The 26,011-nt window shown below is 44.6% G+C and overlaps 2 protein-coding genes across 5 annotated transcripts in view; one reads left to right on the forward strand and one right to left on the reverse strand.

Moving 5' to 3' along the window:
• The window catches only part of zgc:66433 (uncharacterized protein LOC321250 homolog), a 137,534-nt gene extending 111,579 nt beyond the window's left edge, over positions 1 to 25,955 (reverse strand). For all 4 annotated transcript variants that reach the window (XR_005943931.1, XM_041194775.1, XM_041194773.1 and 1 more), the window contains exon 1: positions 25,681 to 25,955. Coding sequence is in view for 2 of the 4 variants with exons in the window: in XM_041194773.1 (XP_041050707.1) it covers positions 25,681 to 25,718 (38 nt within the window). In the remaining 2 variants the exon portion in view is untranslated. The remainder of the gene's footprint in view (positions 1 to 25,680) is intronic.
• The window catches only part of ids (iduronate 2-sulfatase), a 150,843-nt gene that overhangs the window by 35,923 nt on the left and 88,909 nt on the right, over positions 1 to 26,011 (forward strand). Inside the window, exon 2 of the mRNA XM_041194778.1 lies at positions 2,383 to 2,452. Within this exon, the coding sequence (XP_041050712.1) occupies positions 2,383 to 2,452 (70 nt within the window). The remainder of the gene's footprint in view (positions 1 to 2,382; positions 2,453 to 26,011) is intronic.

Below are 26,011 nucleotides of genomic sequence, written 5' to 3' on the forward strand. Positions count from 1 at the left end.
CTGTGCTGTTGGAGCTGCCATCTTTTGGATAAGAGGTTAAACCTGTCTGCCCTCTCAGGTGGATGTAAAATGATCTATGACACTATTTTGAAGAAGAGCAGGGGAGTTATCCTTGCTAATATGTACCCTTCACACAACATCACAGAAACAGACTATCTGGTGACACATTTCTGTTTGTAGGATCTGGCTGTGCACAAATTGGCTGTAATATTTCCTACGTTACAAACGCTGGCTCAAAATTAGTTCCTTAGCTGTAAAGTACATTGGGATGCCCTGAGGTCATGAAAGGTGCTAAATAAATACAAGTCTCTCTTTTTATTGCATTTTTCAGTCTTAATCAATTAATATTAAAAGTTGAAGTTACTGGCTATCCTAAATGCGTACCTTTAGCACTCCTAGGGATTCCCTGTAAATACTGACACACCCCTGGGGAATTCCCTATAATTACTAATACGCTTCTGAGGATGCCCTGTAAATACTCATACACTCCTCAGGAACCCGTATGAATATTGATACACTCCTGGGGATCCTCTGTGAATATTTAGACATGCCAGGATATTCCCTGTATATACTGATACAGAGTTGTCCTAGCTCCTGAAAGACATTACTTATCAATGTTTCAATTAGTAAACAACAGCAGTACCAGCCTATGAATCAACAGACACAGAAGAAAACAGACACCTCACGGTGGTTGATAGGAATCTGATGATCTTAGGCCTTCCCGGGAACAGTTTATGGATTCCCTTGGTCCCAGAAACAACACGCAATCCTACCACATGTTTGAAAACCCACCACAGAAGCAAGAACAAAATATTTTACTGGTAGATGAGGAGAGTGGGTGTCAATGGGGACATTGAGATCAATAGTAGAAAAGTTGGGTGGCTTTCTTTACAGGCTCACCTGACTTTCCAATGCTCCTTGCACCTAGGAAATCCAGTGCAGACCCACAAAAACCTCCCCTTAAAAGACATGTATCATTCCACTCAGCTGTTCATTAAAACAAAGAGTTGGGCTAGAGAAAAGAGCGATTAATGGCCTCTTCCTAGATGTACATGCCAATTTTTACAAGCACGCTTGTGTTTGTGATTTATCTATAATTTACACCACTTTGTCTCCCCTGCTGCATTCCCTCACTCTCCTGCCGCCCCTGTCCCTGCTTCTGCCTGGATTCCCACACATATTTTGCATTCATGCAATTCTCTTAATTTCAGTCCGTTGAAAAACTCAGCCAGCCAACTACGTCGTTAACCTTGCCGGTACCTCCTAACTCAAGGTGCGCTCGAGTGCCATGGAATGGGGCCTCCAATCTCTGCTCTCCATTTGATTGACAAGGGAGTTCAGGATTATGGGACGGTAGACAGGAAAAGTTGAAGTTGAGGTCACAATCAGATCTTATTGAATGGCGGAGCAGGCTCAGGGGTCAGGGGTCCGAATGTCCCACTCCTGCTCTTATGTCTTATGTCCTCCCACTACCAGAAGCTCACCTCTCACCCATCAAATGGCTCAGACAAAACCAGCAAACAGCTCCTCATCAGAGTACACAGTGTACAATTAGATTTCAGGCATGGCTCAGTGCGTAGCACTCTCGCTTTTGTGTCAGACAGTTGTGGATTCACAATCCCATTCTATAGACTTGAGTGTCTAAATGAGGTATTGTTGAAGGTTTTGAGGAATGTAAAACTGACACACCGTCTGCCCTCTCAGATGGATGTCAATGATTCCAAAGCATTATTTTACAAAAGACCAGCCGAATTCTACCCATTCTCATGGCTAATGCTTATCCTTCAATCTACATCACTAAAACAGATTACCTGGTCAGTATTGCTTTGCTGTTTGTGGGAGTTTGCTGTACGGACATCGGCCATGATCTCATTAAATGGCAGAGCAGACTTGAGGGGCTAAATGGCCATCCTATTGTTCCTATGTTCCTTTAAGTAAGTACCAAATTATTATCTTTATTTATACTGGTAGTGGTGTTGCCATTCATTCTGTTGAATACATTGCAACAGCAGCTACACTTCAAAAGTATTTCACTGATTGTAAATTTGGGATGTCCTGAGATGGCCCAAGGTGCTACATAAATGCAATTATTTTCTTATTTTTATGTGCTGCAGTCTAAGCTAAGCAGGTCAAGCCCAACTGAAAATAGACCAGGACAATTAGTCAATTAAGTATTCCAATCAAATAGTCATCTTCGGATAAATGCAAAATATTGTTGATGCTGGAAATCTGAAATAAAAACAGAGAATGCTGCAAATGCTCAGCAGTTCTGGCAGCATCTGTGCAGAGAGAAACAGAGTTAATGTTTTGAGTCAATTATGACTTCCTCAGAAGAAGACTCATATTCCACCTGAATCATTAACTCTGCTTCTCCCTTCACAGATGCTGCCAGAACTGCTGTGCAACCATTTCTGGATTGGAGATTTGGATAAGCAGGTTTGGACTGCTGAAGGTAAGGCCATTTCCAACCAGAATAAAGAATGAAATCTAATTATTATTCCTCTAATGTTCGCAGTTGCATTGTTAGATGTCTAACGACAATATGACAGGAACAACACGGTAACAATATAATCAAGGCTTCGCTACATTGAGAACACTCCTTCAAGAAAGGAAAAAAAATGTCCTTTTGCCAATCATTTCTATTAAGGAAATTCTGCAGGAACAATCTGTCCTGACCCATCTGGCAGGAACGTAGCCTGGAAATGGCCAAGAATTAGAATCATTAAACCATCAATAACAGTACCTCTATGCTAAGTGACAGGAAGGTGTAAAACAGCTCCATTGTATGACAATAATGGATCATACGAATTGAACTCAAACAACTAAGCTTGCGTACTTGGTATTGCTGTTGTTATTTTTGTAGTCTCATCACGAGGAAGCTGAATATCAGAGTTATTCGATGTGAGTATTTCTGCTCAATGTTGTTTAAATAATGACATCTATTTACCTAAATTCAGATTTGCTGCAAGCTATATTTTCTTATTGAGTGTGATGGTGGTGTAGTGGTTATGTTACTATGGTAGTAATCCAGAGAACATGAGTTCAAATCCCACCATGGCAGTTTTATAATTTGAATTCAATTATTTTTATCTAGAAATAAAACACTGGTACGTTACATCTCCAACTCGCCTACTATAAGACCCTTCTTAAATCTACCTCTATAACCGAGCTTTAACCATCCTAATATCTGATTCTTAGAATTTTTGTCTGATTACACTTCTGTAAAGTGCCTTGCAACATTGTCTTAGCTTTTTTATACTTATGAGATGTGAACATTGCTGGTAGAGCCAGAACTTATTGACCATCCCTGTTTGCCTTTGAGGAGGTGGCAGTGAGCTGCCTTCTTGAACCACTGAAGTCCACCCCATGTAGGCACTCCCAAGGAAGTACCAAGATTTTCACTCAGTGACAGTGAAGGAAAGGCAATATAGTTCCAAGTCAGGATGATGTGTGACTTGGAGGGGATCTTGCAAGTGCTGGTGTTCCCATGCATCTACCGCCCTTGTCCTTCAAGCTGGCAGAGGTTGTGGGTTTGGAAGGTGCTGTGGACGGAGCCTTGGTGAGTTGCTACATTGCATCTTGTATATAGTATACTCTGCTGCCACTGTAAGTCAATGGTGGAGGGACTGAATGTTTAAGTTGGTGGATGGGGTGCCAATCAAGTGGGCTGCTTTGTCCTGGATGGTGTCAAGCTTCTTGAGTGTTGCTGGAGCTGCACTCATCTAGGCAATTGGAGAGTATTCCATCACACTCCTAACTTGTGCCTTGAGGATGATGAACATACTATATGAAAAATGTGATATAAATGCAAGTTGTAGTTTTGTTGGATCAGTAAGTGACCATGAAGATATTGGATTGTAATTAAAATCCCAACTGATTCACTAATGTCTACCTGTCAATTGTCTCTCTATTTATCCATCTGTCCTCCTGTCTATTTATGTATCTACCTGACAGTCAGTCAGTCTGTCTGTCTGTCTGTCTATCTATCTTATCTATCTATCCATCTATCTCTCTGTCCATTTATCTGCCTGTCTCTCTCGATACATATGGCGCTATTTAACAGAAACAATGGAGTTCTTGATCTCCAGTTGGAGAGCTGACGAGAACTATTCCACCTCTTTTTGGGAAGGCTCACCAAATAACTGGGGACCGGTGGGCACTACCTGGAATTAATAACCCTGGGGGCTGAAGTTCAGCCTGCCGAGAGTTACTGGCCAACTAGAGACCGCCAACTCCTCGTTGCTTGGCAGCGCCACCATGGAAACATTGGCTGCGGCTGGTATGACACTCACCTAGGATTGCCCTTGGACCCAGACACATCTGAGTGATGTTGGAGGGTGGGTTGCTGGGCAGGGGTCTTGGGAGACAAGCAGAGGGGGTTGGCTTTCAAAGGCCACCCTCCCTCCCCCAACCACTTCCCAATGCTGGGTCTCTGGACCAGACACTGAGTGCCTTTGAACGAGGGATCATCCTGACAGCCTGCAAGGGTTTGCTTTTCAGACTCCCCACCTGCCAAGATCCCCACCTGCCCCTGGGGTCATACCAGCGGCAACAGAATGAGGCCCCTGTGGGTATTAATTGGGATTTAATTGGGGCCATTGCAGGAAGGCAGCAGGTTCCCCATCCACCACCATCCCATCTGATTAAATGCCTATCCTGCCACCAAACTCATCACAGCGGAGGGCATTAACTTCCACCAATAATGCCTGTGTATGCATTTTAGAAAGAAATATTTGAATTTATAGAGCATCTTTTACGACCTCAGGGTATTGCAAAGTTTTTACTACCAATGGAGTACCTTTGAAGAATAGTTACTGTTGTAATGCAGCACCACACATCTTTATATATGATGTATATATATATATGGTGCTTGCGTGTTTATATGTTATATACATACATGTGTACGTGTGTAAATAGTTATATATGAAATGTACAACTAGACAACATTACTTTCTTTTACAAAGTGGCTGTATGTAGCGAATACCATTCTTTGTTTATAAACCACTCACTAAGAGACTACAGCTGCTCTGCCCTTGGCTGAATTCTGAAATGCTGCGCAAGGGAAAAGGAAATTCTTTGAGGGGAACAACCTCAGCAAGTTCCAACACTAAAAGAAGAGCAAGTTCTGGTAACCTCCACTCTAGGGTTGCATGCCGAAATAATTTGTTGAAGCTTCGCTGGTAACACTGCAACATAAATTCAATACGGTCCTTGCATACTCCCGTCTGGGATTATTTAAAGTGATCGGAGCGTGAAAGAGGTGAGGGTGGTCTAGCTGTAAAAATACAGCACTGGATATCAGCTGAGGGACTCATGTCTGCTTCCACCACTGTTAATACCCCCTGGGGTAGCAATGTTGGTCGAGAGTTCAGTATTAAAGCTTTGCAGCCCTTGCTGCTGTCAAAAGGAATGTGGTCGAGATCTGGCTATGGGAATGAGGGAAAAGTTGGCATGAGATTAACCCTTTTTGCTTTCTTCGGGTGTGTCTCGAGGAGGGTATCTGTAGAATTCAAAACATCCATGGGGTCTCTTGGATGACCTTCAGAAGGAAGAATTCCTGGGTGAATGCAAGAGTGGTTACCCAAAAGGAGCATTAAAAAGAGGGAATGGTAAAATGAATATTGAGCAAAATACATCACAGGCAATTAGGAAAGGTTTTTTCCATATTATACTTATGTAACTCATTGGGAGTAATTCAGCTGCCCACGAGACACCGCTCTCACACTTCATCTCCACTTCCAGGACTTGTGACCTTATCGTATACTGTACACCGAGAAAACTACCCTCAATATGGGAAATAAAGCTCTACCTCGTGCTGACGCTGAGTTACTTCAAATCTTGTCCATCAGCCCTTCAAGTGCAAAGGAATTATGAAAGACATTTGCCAAAGGAATAAAGCAGGACCCCTGTTCGACTGTCCAACAGGCGATTGGCTGCGATGAACACAAGTTATATTTATATGGTACCTTTAACGCAACAAAGCGTCTCGAAGCGCTTCACAGGAGAGTTATAAAACAAATTTGACACCGATCCACATAAGGAAATGTCAGAGCAGATGAACAAATGTTCGTAGAGCAGATGTTCATGTTTTCGTATGTGAAAGCTTGATCAAAGCAAAAGGTTTCGAGGAGGTTCTTAAGGAAGAAAGGGAGGTGGTAGAGAGAAAAATAGGTAGAGGCAGAATTCCAGAGTGTAGGGTCAAGACAGCTGAAGACACAGTCACCAACGGTGAAGTAGTTAAAATTGGGGTTGCTGAAGAGGCCAGAATTTGATGGGCCAGATATCTCATTGGGTTGTAGGGTTCGAGGAAATGACAGAGATTGGTAGCAAATCAATTGTGGAATAATGCCTCTGACAATGCATTTCATATAAATGGGCATGAATGACCTCAGCTGGAACACAGCAGTGTCCTGACCAATACTGCTCCCTCTAATAACAACAAACAAAGCTAGAATTTGGTCATTCCTTTGCTGTTTTAAGATTCTGTTGTGCTATGATTAGCTGCAATATTTGCTCGTACCAGTGAATGGAGTGAAGGACATTGAGGGACAGAGAAGGTGGATTTGTTTTTCTTTGAACAGAGGTGATTAAAAGGAGATTTGATAGAGGTGTTAGAAATTATAAGCAGCACTTGTAAAAACTTTGAATAAAGTGATATTGTCACTTGGACTAGTATTCCAGAGACCAAGGTTAAAGTCCTGGGGTTAGAATTCCACCACGGCAGAGGGTGAAATTTGAATCCAATAAAAATCTAGAACTAAAAGTCTGATGATGACCATGAAACCATTGCCGATTGTCATAAAAGTCCAACTGGTTCACTAGGGAAGGAAATCTGCTGTCCTTACCTGGCCTGGCCTACCACGTGACTCCAGAACCACAGCAATGTGGTTGGACTCTTAAATGCCCTCTGAACAAGGGATGGGCAATAATACTGACCTACCTAGCGATGCCCACATTCCATAAACGAATCAAAAAAAAAAGGATTTATATAGAATCATAAAAAAGTGGTGCTTTCTTGTCTTCATTGGCCAATATTGTTTCACACCCTCTTTTTGATTTCCTAATTTCCTTTTTAGTTTCAACGCTGCACTTTCTGTCCTCTAGGCTCTCTGTAACGCTGAGCTGTAGGAATTTGACAAAAGCTTCCCTTTTCTTCCTGTCCTTTGAAATCTTTGAAACCCAAGATGCTCTCGATTTGGGAGTCCACCCATTTTCTTTGGGGGAAGATGTTTGTTCTGAACTCTCTCTATCTCCTTCTTGAAAGCCTCCCATTTGCTCCGACATTGATTTACCTTCAAGTTCTTGTTTGCAATCCACTCTTCCGAAATCATGGAGAGAATTTTCTACCTGTTGGGTAGATGGTTTGGGAGTGGGTGCTTAGCCGATCATGGGCGGCGATCGGCTGCGCGTTACCCTTTTGCCTGGGTGAGCCAATTAAGGCCCGCCCGGGAGCACTCTGTACTACCTGTGTGGGCGGGGGGAGGGGGTGGGTGGAGGGGGGGAGGGAAAGTCGGGGCCTGTGCTCTTTCATGCATGGGTTCAAAAGAGTGCAGAAATCTCCCTGAGGCACGGAGCTGCCTCAGAGAGATTACTTTGATTATGAAAAGTTGAATAAAAGAATTAAAAAAAAATTCAGACATGTCCCCTCATGTGACAGTGTCAATGTTAATTGTCAATTCACGTCAATGAATTTTAATAAAAATTTTTATTAAACTTATAAAACCTTCACGAAACCTCATCCCGCCCGTGGATGAGGTTCCATGAAATATGCGAAGGCCGCCTGGGCTCTTTACCTGCCTCTTGCCAACCTTAAGGTTGGAAGGGCAACCCTGCCAAGTACCTCAATTAGCTTAATAATGGCCTTAATAGGCCTTTGATAGTTCGGCGGGTGCGCAGCAGAGTCGGCTGCGGTCCCGCCAAACTGAAGGCCAGAACGACGCGCAGTGACATCAGGACGCACGCCCGACATCGCTGTCGGCGAGAGGGGCCCACCCCCACACGCTGACCAGAAGATTCAGGCCCATATCTCAGCTCAGTAAAATTGGCCTTTCCCCATTGTGAACTTTTATACCTGATATATCTTTGTTTTGTTCCCTAACTGTGTCAAGCTGAATTAAGATCACTACCTCCAAAATGCTCTTGCACTGATACCCCTTCTACCTTCAGTCCCTAAAACTAAATTAAGAACTTCCCCATCCATTGTTGAGTTTGCTACATACTGACTAAAAAGAAACCTTTCCTACATGCATTTTAAGATTTCTGTGCCCTCTATTCCTTTCACTCCGCTTGTATCCCAGTTAATACTAGGGTAGTTGAAGTTCCGTACTAATACTACCCAATTTTTTGTGAAAAATCAGAAATTTCTACATATTGGGTCTTCTCTCCCCTTCTGACGGTTTGTGGGCAAATGGTGTCATGAAAGCAAATGGTGATATTTTGAATTGTTTTAACTCAAAGTAAAACAGAGAATTCCAGATAAATACCTCAGCTCAGTGACAGATCTGTGTGATCTGGTTGCCATGGGAAAAGAAACACAAATAGAAGCACATTGAAATGGAGTTGGCTGTTTTAACATCTTTTCCCAGCATCTCACAGAAAAAATACAGCTGCTGTTTGAAAAGCAAAAACAAAAGAACTACTGCTATGGGGAGCCAGGGGAACTGTTTTCTGTCAACAACCAAGCAGGGTGCTTGTGGGAATTTGGTTTCTGTTCAAAAGGAAGGTAACAGGACAAAAGCGGGACGACTGCTTTAGTCATCAAGGTGTGCCTTGCTGGTGATACCTGGGTCCGGAAATCTAGAATGGGGTGTAGGATATTTGTCGAAGGACACTGATGTGGTGGGGAGAAGTGAAGTTCGACTGGTGAGCTGGGAGTGACTGCGGGAATGTTCCTGTAATGCTACATATCTGCCAGAAGTGAGGTGTTGTGGAAAAGCATTTCATAAGACCCATTTTGGTTGTGTTACTGAATGTAAAACTGACCTTTTTATTTTGTTTGACGTATTGGTTGGCTGTTCATTAATGTTTGATCTATGTTGGTTTTCGTTTGTTTGTTACAATCAAGGTCTTACAAAGTGAAATCTTGTCCACCTGCTTATGTCTATTGGTTATTTGGGAGATTCATCTCTTTTAAAAAGTTATCAGTCTCTACCAGGATCGTAACAATGGTACACACTCAGAAATATGATTGCCTCATTCTTGTTCTCCCACATGGTCTCATTTGACGATCCTTATAGCATATCATCCTTTCTCATATCTCTAACTGTTTCTTTAGTCAATATTGGAACCCCGTCCTTTTTTATCCCCTCTTTACCCCATCTGAACACTCTGCAATCACGAATTTTGAGCTGTCATTCCTGTCCTTCTTTAGGCCATGTTTCCATAATAGCTATGTTATCAAATTTCCAAGTTACTATCTGTGTCTTCAGCTCATCTGCCTTATTTACTTTGACTCCTAGAATATTTCCAGGCTTTTCTTCCCTCTGCCCTTTAAATTTGCTGACCAATTTCTGCATTCCATTTCCAGCTTTACTTCTCTCCCTTCTGAATCTATGCTCAGGCCCCTGCCAAGTTTAAACCATTCCCAACAGCAATAACAAACATCCCCATGAGGGTACTGGTCCCGGCCCTGTTGAGATGCACCCCATCCAGTTTGTACAGGTCCCACCTTCCCCAGAACAGCTCACAATGCATCAGGGATCTAATGCCCTCCTTGTTGCACCAATTCTTGAGCAGTGCATTTGCCTGCACTATCCACATACTTCTGCACTTACTAGGGCATGTCACTGAGAATAATCCAGACATTACTCCCTTGGGGTCCTTATTAATCTCTCTACCACCTTCCTAAAATCAGGCTGCAGGACATCATCCCTCTTTCTTCCTGTGTCCCTGGTATTCATTAAGACCATGAACGCTGGCTGTACTCAACCCCACTGCACCCCCCACGACCTCCCAGAGTGCTCTACAGTTGCTCAGTGACATTGTTGACCCTGGCACAACGGAGGCACCATACCATCCTGAAATCATGACTGTAGCCACATCAGTGTCTGTCTATTCCCCTATCTATTGAATCCCCCATCATTATTGCTTTTCTGACCTTTCTCTTCCTCCCATCCCAACCCTGTACAGCTGACCCACCCTTGGTGTTGTGGACATGGCTCTGGCTGGATCCTCTAGAGGGACCATCATCCTCACCAGTATTTAGAACTAAATGTGCACTTAAGGGGTTCCTGCACCACCCGCTTGATCCTCCTTGTCTGCCTGGCAGTCACCCATACCCCCTCTGCCTGCACATCCTTAAGCTGTGAGGTGACCACTTCCCAATAGGTGCTATCTTGATAAAATAAATTAGGAGAAATTGTTTCCACTGGTAGGTGGATCAGTAGCCAGGGGACAGAATTTTCAGATAAAAGCCGGAGGTGACATGAGGAGAAATTTGTTACGCAGTGAGTTGTTTCAATCTGGAATTGGGCTGCCTGAAAGGAAGGTGGAGACAGATTCAATAATAATTTTCAAAAGGGAACTGGATAAATACCTAAAAAACTTGCTGGGTTATGAAGAGAGGGGGTCTAATTGGATCACACTTTCAAACTGCCAGCACAGGCAGGATGACCCAAATGGCCTCCTTCTGTGTTGATTCTATGGCTACATTTCAAAAATAGTCCATTGGTTGTAAAATACGTATTTGAGGTATGATAAGCTTCTGTATAAACTGAAGTTCTCTTTTCCAACTATGATACATCAAATCTGCAGTAAATAACCGGAAGCACTTTAAAAGCTTCACAATCCGTCATGAAGCAATGTCACCAGGTTCTCTTAATGTGCATATTAAAAATAAACAGGAATACCAGGTTACTACATGTACTGATATTACCTACACAAACATGTAAAGTAATGGAAACAATTACTGTGCAAGGATGCAAGAACTGGACCATTCACTAATGATGAATGTGTAAAAACAAGATAAATTACCTTGGTCTCTGCCAAAGAGCCATAAAGTAAAAAAAAAAGACTGAAACAACAACATAGAAGGTTATGCCATGAAATTCCGTAATTAACCCTGAGTCCTGACTGGCATTTCCTGCATCTGTCTGGGTGAGCTCTCTCCCAGATTGAAGTAATGATACGTCAAATCACTAGCTCAAATCCAATTCTTGCTTCAAATGTTACACAATGCGGAACAAATACCCTATTTAATTGCAGCTTAGAATGAATTAATGGCAATTCTAGCCACTTTAAAATTGAGGGTTAAGGGCCCACGGCTGTAAACACTCGGTGATTTTGTCATTTTGTTACTGCTTCAACTCAACTTTCTAATGATTTTTGACAAGATTTTATCTCAGAACAAGTGGAAAAGCAGAGAGGCCGAGCAGAGTCTTCAGTAGACCATGGTGTGCTGTAATTGCCTGTCAAAAGACACAATTCTGTAGAGAAAGATGGAACTCACCCCGAGCATGAATGAGGGCTGACAGCATTCATTCTACATCAGTGGAGCTACTGCAATCTTGGGCATAAGGACACCAAACAGCAGAGTTATTAAGCAAGTACCCTGATCAATGTGATGCCAAATTATTGTGTGTTCACATGCCAACGCCTATCCTACATCCAACAGTGACTACGGCTGGGATTTTCCAGCCCCGCTACGGCAGGTTCTCCCACCGCGGATGCGGTGAACCATTCAAATGTCTGCTGACTTCAGCGGGACCAGAAGATCCCGCCGGCGGGAGGGGCCTGAAAATTTCCCACCCACGTTTCAGAAGTTCTGATGAAGAGTCACACGGGCTTGAAACGTTAACTCTGTCTTTCTCTCCACAGGTGCTGTCAGACCTGCTGAGTTTTTCCAGCAATTTTTGATTTTGTTTCAGATTTCCGGCATCCGTGGTATTTTGCTTTTATGCTTTCATTTCAAAAGTGATTGCTTGGCGGCAAAGTGTTTTGGGATATCCTGAGGTTGTGAAAGGCGCTATATAAAGGCAAGTCATTTTTCCTTCATTTATCCACCATCAACAAAACCAACAAAGACTTTTCAATCCATGCGCTTCCTTTATCCCACTATTTTCCTTCCCTTTCCCGGAGTTCCAAGCACAAACTCCTCTCACAGAATCAATGGGAAGCACAGACTTCTTGGGCTGTTTCTCGCGCTAACACATTCTGTCAGCACATTGCATTCTACTTCATTTGATCTAGTGCAACTCTTTTGCTTCAAACCCTATGCCACTTTCAAGCAACTAATTCCCTTTCGAATTAATTTTTGGACACTGATCTGACAATGGCTTGCGACAAAGTCTATGTGCAAAGAAATCACTGGTTGCCTCTCAAATTCCTTTTCACATTACCTTACATTTTTGTGACCAACTTAACTGCCATGTTTCCTTCATTACAACAGTGATTACAATTCAAAATTACTTCTTTGGCAAGGAAGTACTTCAGGACGTCCTGATGTTGTGGAAAGTACTATATAAATGAAAGTTCTTTCTTTTTGGTATCTCAGTGACCAAAAAACAATGCATTGCTATTTAGCCTCATCGTCATCTTTCCTAATGTTGAAGACCTCTACCCAATGGTCTTAATTCTTTCCATTTTGTGCTTCAGTTGGTCACAGTTGACCAATATTTTGCCTGTCTGAACTCAAAATAGAGACTGGCCACCACACCTCAGGAAGGACATATTGATCTCGGAGAGGGTGCAATGTGGATTCAATATGATATCAGAGCTAAAAGAGTTAAATTATGAGACCAGATTGCACAGACGAGGCTTGTAACCCCATGAAGATTAAGGGGTAATATAATTGAGGTGTTTGAGATGATTAAAAGATCTGACTGGGTAGATAGAGAGAAATTATTTCCTCTGGTGGGCGGAGGGAGTGCAGAACAAAAAGGCATTGCCTTAAAATTAGAGCTCAGCCATTCTCGAGACTGTCTTCAAAGTGTGGGAAAATCTGGGACTCTCGCCCTCAAAAAGGATTAGATTAATTGAAAAATTGTGGAGAATAAGCAGACTGGTTATGTTAGTGGTCTAGTGATCCAGATCTCAGGACTACAAGAGTCATTAAGCTGAATTTTCCAGGGCCTTGTGGTCCTTTCCTCCTCCTCCTAACAAGCCGTGGACGGTGGGGGGTTTGAGGTGAGTGGGGAGTCCGAACACACGAACAAGGAGCAGGAGTAGGCCATTTGGCCCCTCAAGCCTGCCCCGCCATTCAATAAGATCATGGCTGATCTGATGGTAACCTCAAATCTGCATCCCATCTACCCCCGATATCACCCTTCCCTGCAGCCCCCTTGCTTACTAAGAATCTATCCACCTCTGTCTTAAAAATCTTCAAGACTCTTCATCCACTGCCTTTTCAGGGAGACCGTACTGAAGACTCACTACCACTGAGAGAAAATTTTTTTGTCTCATCTCTGTTTTAAATGGGCGAGTCTTATTTTTAAACAGTGACCACCTAGTTCTAGATTTTCCCATAAGAGGAAACATCCTCTTCATATCCACCCTGTCAAGCCCCCTTAGGATCTTATATGTTTCGATCAAGTGGCCTTTTACTCCTCTGAACTCCAGCGGATACAAGCCTAGTCTGTCCAACCTTTCCTCATAAGACAACCCGCCCATTCCAGGTGTTAGTCTGGTAAACCTTCTCTGAACTGCTTCCAACGCATTTACACCCTTCCTTAAATAAGGTGACCAATACTGTACATAGCACTGCAGATGTGGTCTCACTGGTGCCCAAACAATTGAAGCATAACCTCCCTATTTTTGTATTCAATTACCCTCGCATTAAATGATATTTATTATATATATTTATATACACATTTTCCTGGTCATGATACTGCTGGCTGCCGGGGTGGGGTGGGGGGGGGGGGGGTTGGTATGACCTTGATGGGGAGGGCGCCTCTAATAGGAAAAAGGGACCTTTAAAGGATGTTTCCACCTCTTGTCTGACACCAGCCTGCACAGGTAAAGCTGCTGGGTTCCTGACTGGCATGGGCCTCTCCCTGCTGTGGGTAAAATAGTAGTGGGAGGCCTACTTAAAGGCCTCAATAGGGTCTAGGGCAGGTAGGCCTCCACTGCCCCTTGTCAAATTTGATACGGTCGGAGCAGGTGGGTAAGCAGTGGGCAGGACATATGCTGCATTTTACCAGCTCCGCCAGCCTTTAAACCCACTGGTGGGAGAGCAAAAATGCAGCATATAAGAGTCATTATGGCACAGGAGGAGGCTATTCATCCCAATGAGTCTAAGCCGGCTGTCTGTAGACAAAATCCAGTCGGAACCGTTCTCCAGCTCTGTCCGCATTGCCCTCAAGTGCCAATCCTATTTCCTTTTGAAATCAGTGATCTTCTCCACGTCCACCGCCCTCGTTGGCAATGAGTTCCAGTTCGTCACTGCTGCAGTCGATCCTTAACTGCCCTCTGAAACGGCCTAGCCAGCTACTCAGTTGCACTCAAGAAGGAACCACTTCTCCACCTTCCCGAGGGTACTGCAAGATGGGCAACAAATGCTGGTCTTGCCACCAACACCCGCATTCCATGAATGAATAAAAAATAATCAATTCGAAAGATTTTTGTAAGGTAATGGGTACTAGGGATTATAAAACTAAGGTGGCAGAATGGAAGTAGGATACATACCATCCATGATCTAACCAAAGAACAAAGCAGGCTCAAGGGCCTGAACTCCCTCCTGTACTTATGTTTGTAGACTATTCACCCAGTGCAGAAGGCTGCAGTGTACTGTGAATGCTGTAATTCGGTAGAATTCAGTCAGTAAGCTAACCGGGGACTGATGATCTGAAAATAAAGCAATTGGCCAGCTTGCTGGTGACACCCGTGTACATTTTGCCATCTTCAAACCTTCATTACTTTTCCCAATGCTACTTAACTGTAACTTTTGAAGCGTTTGTTGACTATTAAACACCTTTGCCACCCCATTAATTCACTCCCCATTGGGAACCAAGGACACACATTTTCTTCAGCATTATGAATACTTTTCTCTGATCAAACTCCCGAAAATACATTTTGAACATTGAACAGTTCACTTGGATGATTTCAAAATAAAAATCAGCTTGCTAAGCAATTGAGTAACAATTAAGATGTTTTTTCACCAAACTTTGCTACCTTGTCATTTGTCCATTTGGCTTTGATAACTCCCATAATATGCATAAAACTGAGTGTAACTATGTCAACATTACGATAAAAAGGCTACTCAAAATTACATTTTTAATGCATAGTAAAATGTTAATGTGTCATTTCTATATAGTGAAAATGTCTAATTGCTAATTATTGCTGACATGGGATGTAATTGTACTACTGGCCTGATTTTCAGGCAGCGGACGGGCTTGGCTGGAACGGGCAGGGGCAGGCGCAGAGCCAATCGCCACTTGCGATCAGCTCTGCGCCTCCATTTTACGTGGGCGGGCCAATTAAGGCCCACCCTGTGTAAGATGAGAGCGGTAGCGCTCATGCTACCTGTGCGGGTGGGGGAAGGAGAGAGAGTCGGGGGCCAGCAAGCACAGAGCTGCCTCAGGGAGATTGAACCGCTACTGAAAATATTAAATACGTGGAGTAAAAATTTATTTAAACATGTCCCATCTCAAGCTCAAGAGGGGCAGCTCACCACCACCTTCTCATGGGGTATTAGGGATGGACAATAAGTGCTGGCCTAGGCAGCCCTGTCCACATCCCATGAACAAATATAAAAAAAAGTTTTAAAAATCTGAACTGTACATACCCATGGTCAACAAAAACAGAAAACCCTAGAAAAACTCAGCAGGTCTAACAGCATCTGTGGAGAGGGAAACAGGGTTAACGTTTCAAGTCCGTATGACTCTTCAGAGCTGAAGAAGAGTCATATGGGCTCGAAACGTTAACTCTGTTTTTCTCTCCACAGATGCTGTTAGACCTGCTGAGTTTTTCTAGCATTTTCTGCTTTTGTTTCAGATTTCCAGTCTCCGCAGTATTTTGCTTTTATACTCATGGTCAGACCCACGTTACTACTTAGATAAAAACAAAAAACTGCGGATGCTGGAAATCCAAAACAATATCAGAATTACCTGAAAAAACTCAGCAGGTCTGGCAGCATCGGCGGAGAAGTAAAGAGTTGATGTTTCGAGTCCTCATGACCCTTCAACAGAACTGAGTGAATATTAGGAGAGGGGTGAAATATTAGTTGGTTTAAGGTGGGGTGGGGGTGGTGGGGGGACAAGCAAGCAGTGATAGGAACAGATAATCATCTTTTGATTATCTGCTCCTTTCACTGCTTGCTCCTTCCTACAACCACACCGCCCCCCTCCCCCCAACTTCTCTCCCCCAACCCCCACCTTAAACCAGCTTATATTTCACCCCTCTCCTAATATTCACTCAGTTCTGTTGAAGGGTCATGAGGACTCGAAACGTCAACTCTTTTCTCCTCCGCCGATGCTGCCAGACCTGCTGAGTTTTTCCAGGTAATTCTGTTTTTGTTTCCACGTTACTACTTAGTTCATTCTTTTTCATAAATCAGAGCTTTTATATGTCAAAAGAAAGTTGACACATCAGATTCTTTTGTTCATCCCTGAACTTTCAGAGAAAGGCTGCTTTTGTTTTCTATTTTCCACACCAGACTCTGTTGATGTAGCGTAGCTACTGATCTTCAGTATTAAACAGTATTGCTCTTTGCTATTAGACCCCACTGCTCTTCAGTGTTAAATCCCAATCTCAGATGACTATTGAATTATATTTTTGTTACATTAGTAGACATTAGTCACAATAGTTCTGTCACATTAGTTGCAAAACTGGCACACCAGCTCCAGTCCATTTCCAATATACTTGATACAGGTGAAAGAGGTATTGTCTCAATTATTGGTGAGGGAGACATGTAAAACAATCGGTGATGTTTTATGTGATGCAGTATTGTCTTTGTGTCACTTGTGTTTTGGCTCAACAAATTTCTAGCCCATTTGTCAATTCTTTTTTGTCAAAGTCGCAGTCTTTAAATGTAATTCAGTGAACCGCTTGGCTCAATTAAAGATATTTGTGCACAGATTTGTATGAGGAAAAGTCAAGTGAAAACTCAATGCCTCCTTTTCTCGGGGACTGATGAAAGGTGAAGCAGGGCTTTGGGATCGAGGGGCTGACTTGCTTCCACTCTGGGTTGATGGGTTCCGAGGTGTCTGATAAGCCCAATGTGGCGATTTGCAGACTCCGCCACCTGCTGCACAAGTAGTGTTTGGAGGGTCGGCTAGATGAGGTGTTTGGAAGTCTGTGCGCTCTCCCCGATGCCTTGACTTTGCCTCTGCGTGTTCCTGATGAAGTCTCTCAATATGTTCCCTGCCTGCTTCTCCATTTTGGTCGGTCACAAACCAGGGACTCCCATGAGTCAACAGGGATGCCTAACCTCTTCAGGGCTGCTTTGATGACATTGCTAAAGCATCTCAGCTGTCCTCCTGGGAGTCTGCTACCATAATTGAGCTCTGAGTAGGGCATGCTTCATGAGTCTGGTGTCAGGTATGTGACTGACATGTCCCGCCCAGCAGAGCTGGTTTTGAGTGATTAGTGCCTCCACGCTGGGCATGTTATCTTGGGGAAGGACACTGCTGTTGGACTAACTATTGGAATGTTATGGGCTAACACCAGAACTATGAGCAGCTCAGCTGCTGATTGGTCACACAAATCCTACTGGTTCACTAATGTTTTACTTTTGGCAAGTATTCAGCTTTTAGGTTAGGAAATTGTTTTAGGTAATGTCCCCTCAAGCTGCCTTTATCAGTATCCCCATTAATTTAGAATTTCAGAAAATTTATTTCAAGAAACTCCACGCTTTCTTTATGAAATAGCTTCATTCAAATCAGCCTTAATTGTGTGTATATATATATATGACCCAGATGGCTGAAGGCCTGGCTGTCATTGGTGGACAAAGGGAGTGGGAGATACACAAGAGACCAGAGTTCAGCACAATATTAAAAGTTAATAAGTTTGAAATTGTCTTCTGTGTGATCTCCTCATGATTCTAGTCAAACCATTCCAGGGACAGGAGTATAAGAATATTGTGGCAGATAGTTGTAACTCTATTATTGACAGCATTTTGATGCAGGGTCAAAATCCTGGAACTCCCTCCCTAACAGCACTGTGGGTGTACCTACACCACATCGACTGCAGCGGGTCATGAAGGCAGCTCACCACCACCTTCTCAAGGGCAGTTAGAGATGGGCAATAAATGCTGGCCTAGCCAGTGATGCCCACATCCCATGACCTAATGTAGAAAATTAATGAGGTGCGCTTCAATGAAGTGTCAGGCACGGTCTTGCTTTCCGTTTTCTTGTGATTTGGAGCTACCTAAATCAGTCACAGGACACAAATTACTTCCAGCAGACAGCTGACTACCTGAGCACCATGACACGTGACCTTCTCATTGACAGTCACACAATTAATTGCTTTGAATTACCAGCCAACTGCCAATTGGATTTCAATGAACAAACTTTTCTTGCCACCAGTACTCAACAATTAGTATCCTGTTGTTGAACCCTCTCTGAAGATTTGGCAAGAGCATCAAAATGTGCTGGAAACTGAATCACAAACATCCACCACAATATTCTTATACTCCTCTCCCTGGAGCAGTTTCAATAGAATCATGAGGAGATTGCACAGAAGACTATGTGATACTTACAACTTATCAAATTGTGCTGAACTCAAGTCTCTTGTGCATCTCCCACTCCCTTTGCCCCACCAGTGACAGCCAGGCCTTTTGCCATCTGGACCAGAAGCTCTGGAGTTCCCTCCCTAAATCTCTTCCCCCTGCCCCCTCTCACTCTCTCTCTCCCCTCTTTTAAGACATTCCTTAAATCTTAGCTCACTGATAAAATGATAAGCCACCTGTCCTACTACTGTATTTAATTTTTTGGTATCTATTTGTTTCTCCTGGGTACCCTTGTGTAAAGTCCCTTGGGACCATTTCCTCTGTTAAAGCTGTTATATATATTATATATATATATATATGTATATACACACACAAGTGGTTGCTAATTAAATTAATTACAAAATGTTTGACTTGGAAGCATTTAGTTGTTTTGCCTTCTAGCTTTTGTCCTGGATGGGGTCAAACTCCTTGAATGTTGTTGGAGCTGCACTCATCCAGATAAGTGGAGAGTTTTCCAACACACTCCTGACTTGTACCTTGTAGATGATGAACAGGCTTTGGGGAGTCAGGAAGTGAGTTACTCATCACAGAATTCCCAGCCTCTAACCTGCAGGAACCTAACATCTCGTCTGTGGATCAGCTGGTTTAAACAGGAGCTGAAATTCCAAGCAGTATTGCTGATCTACTGTTCCTTGCACATTGATGCATCGTGATTTAGTCAATTATTGAAGTTAGAGCTGAGGTGAGCTCAGCAGTCAGCATTTAAATTGACAGCCCAAGTACGTAGCAACCTGTGCTCTTCAACTTCAATCTCATCGGCGCATCTTTGGACCATCCTGAGCCCATCTATGTTTTTATTACCAGCTGGATTTGCTCATGCTCTCCTCACACAATTAACATCTAGGACCAGAGGGCATAACCTCAGAGAACACAGAGATAAACAGGAATTTCTTCTCTCAGAGGGTGGTGAATCTGTGGAATTCTTTACCGCAGAGGGCTGTGGAGGCTGAGCCGTTAAGTATATCCAAGGCTGCGACAGGCAGATTTTTAATCCGTAAGGGACTCAAGGGCTATGGGAAAAGGCAGGAAAGTGGGGTTGAAGATTATCAGATCAGCCATGATCTCAGTGAATGGCGGAGCAGACTCGATGGGCCAAATGGCCTACTTCTCCTCCTACGTCTTACGGTTTGCCTACCCTGCTATGGACAGCACTCAAGGTCATCAGCACCAGGTTTCGCAGACAGCACCATCACTTTTAGGGGGGGCTCATGGGCAGGTCTCTACCTACCAGACCAGCCGTAAGGTGGGGGTGGCTTTTCAATGGCTGCTGGGCTAGGGCTTGCTTGGAGAAGGGGGAGAAGAGGCCTCAGGCAAGGGAAGAGGCAGCAGGGTGAAAGCTGTACTGGGGGACGGGGGTATCCCAGGGTGTGTCTGGGGCAGAGGTTGATTTGTGCAAGTGGCTTCAAGATGGTGAGGGCTGAGGAGGCAGTCTCCAGAGGAGATGAGGCCAGATGGACATGTGAGGGTGTGTGTGTGAGAATGGGTGGTGGTGTCCCTTGAGCTGGCAGTGAGTGAGATGCCAGTGAATGTGTGATGGCCTTGTGAGTGTGTGAGTTTAGGGTGATGGGATGGTTGCCTTACCCTGGCGACACAGATGAGATCATTTATCCATTTTCTGCACTGGATGGCTGACCTCTTCTGTGCAGCATTGGCACTGACCACCTCTGCCACTGCTTCCCAAGCTGGAATGGCGGGGTAGAGGATATCGCGATGGGCTCCAACGTTATCCAGAAGACAACCCAGGGATGTGCCATTGAATCAGGGGGCTGCAGAATGCCTGCCTTTCAGGGCCGTGTCTTCTGTGCAGCAGTCCTGGGCTGGAAGAACTGAGAGGTGTGCGCGCAGCTGCATTTTATATATGACGCCTGGCTTGAGGAAACGGTCAGGAGATGGAGTGGAGGGCGAATCAGAGTCTGCCCGCCATCAAAACACGTGTTTCCTGGGAATGCGTGATGAATTAGGCAGGATTAGGATGATATGGCTTGAAAAGCCGCCATTGCAGCGATGGGTAAAACGTTCTTTTCCTTGCCTGCTACCGCACACAGTGCAAATCTGGGATGATTCTGCCCGAAATGGAGCAGTCACCACTTCCATCCAGTTCTAGCATGGCTTGCACCTAGTGGCATGATAGTTAATACTCTCTTACACATGCACACTGACCACATGTTCAGCAATGCAAGGGACTCATAACCCACCAGTGCTATTTAAACATATAATTTGCAACTTTCAGGTTAGTTATTCATGACTTTCTACTGGTTCTGTTTGAGTTTGTGGATGTGCTGTGCATTTTGAGGAGTCGGTTGCAGTTTGTGAAGTCTTCACAGAGTGGGGAAGGTGTTGGCTGTTACCTGCAAGAACTGTGGGCACCCCACCCGCTCCCAATCATTGATACCAAAGTAATAGCCCTGCATCCCCTGGTGCAGAAACAGAAAATAAGATAAGCTGCTCAGGGAGAGATGAGTGGGAGGGGGAGAAGGGCTCTCAACAGGAGGCCCTATCACTTATGGCCTTCTGGAAGCACTTTTCCTACCTGCACCTGAGCCAACAGCAGCGTATGTGCCATCTGCAATTCTCCAATGAGGTGCTGACAGCATTCTGCCACTTCTTGGAGCCAGACCTGCAGCCTCAATATCATGTGAGGTTGGTCCTGCCATTGGCCCTTAACTTCAATATGTCAGGGTCCTCCCAAGCTAGAACAGGCAACGTAACATCGCCCAGTTCACCATCCATAGCTGCATCAGAGAGGTGACTCTCTCTGACAGGATAGGGACTCCACTGTGTTCTCTCTAAAGAGAGAAAAGCAGACAGAGCATGCATGGGGTTTTGGGAGGGTAGCAGGCTTCACCATGGCGCAAGATACCATCAACTGCAGACACACTGCTGAGAAGTAATTTAACTGCAAAGGTTACCATTCACTGAATGTGCAGTTGGTATGTGACCATGCTCAGCACATCATGCTGGTGAATACCTGCTATATTGGCAGCAGTCATTATGTGTTCATCCTGCATCAGTTGGCTGTTCCAGCAATCTTTCAGCCACCACATTGATCTGGAGGGTGGCTGCTGGGTGACAAGGGCTATCCATTCCAAACTTAGCTGATGCCTCCCCTTCACAACCCAACTACACCTGGCCAGCATGCATACAATGAAAGCCATGGTGCCTAGAGAAACCACAATGAGCAGACACTTGGGGTGCTGGTGCTAAAGTCCTTCTGCCTTGACTGCTCTGGAGGAGACCTCAGTGCAGCCAGTGTTGCAATTCGTGATGGCGTGTTGTACCATCATCATAATGAGGGCACAGTCCTTTCCACCAGGGATAGGGTGACAGCCGTTGGACGACAAGGAGGGAGGAGGCAACCAGCACATCCACACTCCAGAGGGACTGTATGGGGGATGGCAGATGGTGGAATTTCAAATCAATGAAAAAATTCTGAAATTAAAAGCCTAACGACGCACATGAAACTATTGCCAATTGTCGTAAAAACCCATCTGATTCATTAAGTCCTTTAGGGAAGGAAATCTGCTGTCCTTACCTGGTCAGGCCTACGTGTGACTCCAGGCAAAAAGCAATGTGGTTGACTCTTAAATGCCCTCTAAACAAGGATAATTAGGGATGGACAATAAATGCTGGCTTAGCCAGCGACGCCCACATCCCATGAATGAATTAAAAAAGTGTGAGCTCATCATTCAACTCCAATTCTCATGAATACAACCTCAGTTCTACATTTTCCAACAGTCCCACATCTTCCAATCCCTCTGTTAAGCACCATCACAGCTTCCTCCTTACAAATTCCTGAAAGGCTACCACAAAATAACCGTTCCGTATCAACTTTATGTAACAGCGCATCCAACAATCAATGCAAAGCTCAGGTAATCGGCATGCCCATTCCCTTAGTGCATGTTTTCCAAGTGCCGTTTCCTGTCCTAGTGCCTGAATGGAACAGTGGCTGATGGAAAAGGTGCTGAATATTACCAGGGAAACTGCTGATGGCCCTGCAGGACACCCTCAAACAGCTCTGAGCCTGGAAGGCCCAACTTGGGACTGCAGCACCTCGGCATGGGAGGCAACAGTCTGGCCTGGCTGGCTGAGAGGCAACAGCAAAGCTGCTGGCTGTGGGCAGCGGAGGGAGCAGGCACGCTGCTATCCTGGGAGAGGACAGCAGGTTCATTCTCCACAGGTTCATTCGCCACTCCCCTGTGGTGGCGCTTCAGCAATGAGAGTAAACGATGGCTTTAAGTGGTGCAGGCTGGTTTCGGGTAGTGTGAGTCTCACATGGACTTGGGTCACCTGCTGAGGTGTGCAGCCACTAAGCAGCGGGCTCTGCACTCAGCTGCACTCCGCAATCATAATTAGCAGGCAGCATGAAGGTTTGTTGCTGCTTGCATCACTTTGAACAGGAGCAGGTTAATCATGTATCGCCATTCCTGCACTCAAATTAGCTCCACTAATATTTTAGTGAACTGAGAGCCAACCCATGAAGGCAAAAAGTCATTTATCAAGGTAATATTGCAAACAGACACATTTCCAGCTCTGTTGACTTCTGCTTTTCTGGTTGAGTCCAATATATGCTGGATCATTGAGCTCAAGGGATTTGTTAATGTATCTTCATGGAAAATTTAAAATTGTTAAGTAGTGTCCAGATTTATGTGATACTATGTTACTCTTTCCTACAGGGTAAATGAGGTCATTAGTTCCTCTGCCTTTAATATTTGATAGATCACAAAGAAGTTTGTTTTCCTTTTTGATCATTCTGTATCCATGATATTAAGTATTTTTTTCTACAGGTTTCTGTTTAAAAAAAAAAACACCTCCTGATTAATACACGAAGAATTAGATTTCCCTGGAATAAAAACAGAAAATGCTGGAAAAACTCAGCAGGTCTGACAGCATTCACGGAGAGAGAAACAGAGTTAACGTTTCGTGTCCGTAGGACCAGGGTCAGACAGACTTGAAACATTAACTCTGTTTCTCTCTCCACAGATGCTGTCAGACCTGCTGAGCTTTCCCAGCATTTCCTGATTTTATTTCGGGTTTCCAGCGTCTGCAGTATTTTGCTTTTATCTTAGATTTTCCTTGTACTGTATTGGGGTATTGGGGGCTTTGGTGACAGGCAGAGGTAGGAAAATAGCAGGGAATGGGGTTGGGACAGCTCCCTGATGTATCATTGCCACTGGAGAACTTTCCTGGGGCAGGCGGACAGCCGATTAACTTGGTTAAGGCCCCAATTAGGAGCGTTTTTGATGCCCACTGGCATTTTGCTGGTGGCTGAGCAGCAGCAACAGCCCCCACCTCCCCCCACCCACCCACCCACCCAAACCCCCCTGAGGTCACCAGCTCAGTGGAGGTGGACAGGCTGGGGTGAGGGGCCATCAAAGCCAGAGGCTCCATCCCCAAATAGGGGGCCGTGGGCAGGAAAGCAACCCCCCCCCCCCACCCCCCCAGCCCCCCCCCCCCCCCCCCACCCCACACCCCCTCCACGGCCCTGACTGTCCACCGAGAGGAATTTCTCTCTAATTTAAGGGGCCAACTGTTCCCCGCCCCCCCCCCACACCTTATGTTTTATGTATTTAATTTTACACCTCTGAATGGATCCGCAGCATTGAGAATCCACACACCATCCTTGATAGGATGGCGAATGTACAGGGAATATCACTGACTGATCTTGCTGCCAGCTAGTGGAAGCTTGGGACCCCCTTTGGCCCCAAGGTCAGGATCTCAAAGCCTGCGTGGAAATTCTCCCCCAAATCGCTAGATGGTTAAGAGTTTGGTGGAGTTGGCACGTCATTATCACGTTGCTGTTTGTGGGAGCTTGCTGTGCCCAAATTGGCAGCAGCGTCTCCTGCATTACAACAGTGACTGCGCGTCCGAAGTGTTTCACTGGCTGCAGAACAATGGGATAGATATCCTTAGATCATGAAAGGCACTGGATAAACGCAGTTTTATTTAGAAGTGTTCATTATCGTTTAGCACACAATGCTACATTTCAAAAAGAATTTCGGTGAGGATTGAGGAAGGAGTTTCAGATGGTGCTCTGTTAATACTGTCAGCCAGGTACCAATGTGGCATTCTGCACCCGCGACACCCCTCTCCCTCCCACAACCAAGGTACCTTGATCCGTTTACCTCGAACTGAACTACAAACTTGCGCGCACAGTCCGCGATCTAATTTAAACCACAATGTTGTTCTTCCCCTCTCTACCGCTTTGATACTCAGAGCCATTTGTAGAAGTGTAAAATAACCATTCCCCGAGAAAAGAGATCTTTGTTGGAATACCCCTGTGGATCGATGATTCAAGGCAACAGATTTTTTTTAAAAAAATATATCTTTTACCACCTAAAACTGTCCAAATGTTCCGTTTTCCAGTTTCAAGGCAGCGTTGTGTAGTTATCTGGTTTATCATGACCCTGCTGGTCTGTTGTCTTAATTAGGTGGATCTCCAAAGGCAAGCCTATATTTCTATTGGGAGAGTTATTTTAAACACGCTGTCCTTGTTAAAGACAGCTCTCTGTTTCATCCTTTTATTGGACAGGATGGAATGCAACACTTAGAGAGGGAAAGTGTTCACTGACACATAACTAGCCACAAAAAGTTTCCTTAAAGATCTGTGTCGATAACGAGTTACTTAAGACTTCAGGGAGATTGGTGATAAGAATACACGCTCACTGAGGGACAGATAGCATTGCTGCAGTCTCACAATGCTCTGCGGCTACAGACTTAAACTGAGCTCTGACCTTTCCCCCTCCTGGAGTTAACCAGTTCCCCGTCCCAGCGCAAACTTCATTTTCAAATCCCCCAACGTAAACAATCCTCCAAAAAACTATTCCCGATTTCAACAGGAAGCGTTTGCTTCTCTCTCTCTCTCCCTCTCTCTAGGATACACCACACGAGGAAAGGTTTCACACACTCTGGGCAGCCCTTCTCCATCGTGTGTGACTCGGACGCAGCGAGCGTTCCACACACATCAAGGGAGCAGTCTCCTGGGCTTGTGCATATGATACCAACAGAAAACTTTCCCTTACCCTGAACTGCCCCGAAGACAGCAATGAAGCCCCGCCATCCTCTGTCAGAGAGAGTTCAGCCCCGACTCCATCCTCATGAATGTCAAGTACAAAAAGAACTGCTCAGCGGTCCCTTCAGTTGGCTAAATTGACCACACGAGTCCAGAAAGGCGCCTGTAATGACCAGTCAGCTCAAGGCACTGTTCACTTTCAAGAGTGACACGGGTAATGAGTGAGAGGCCCCAGCATCAGCTCTGAACGGCGTCCAAAAGCTGCACTCCTTCCACACATCTAAATACACCACTGACCCCCTCCCTCCCTCCCCCACGCCCACTCTCCTTTCCAACACTCC

The sequence above is a fragment of the Carcharodon carcharias genome, chromosome 9, assembly GCF_017639515.1.
Source record: "Carcharodon carcharias isolate sCarCar2 chromosome 9, sCarCar2.pri, whole genome shotgun sequence".
NCBI classification, from domain to species: domain Eukaryota; kingdom Metazoa; phylum Chordata; class Chondrichthyes; order Lamniformes; family Lamnidae; genus Carcharodon; species Carcharodon carcharias.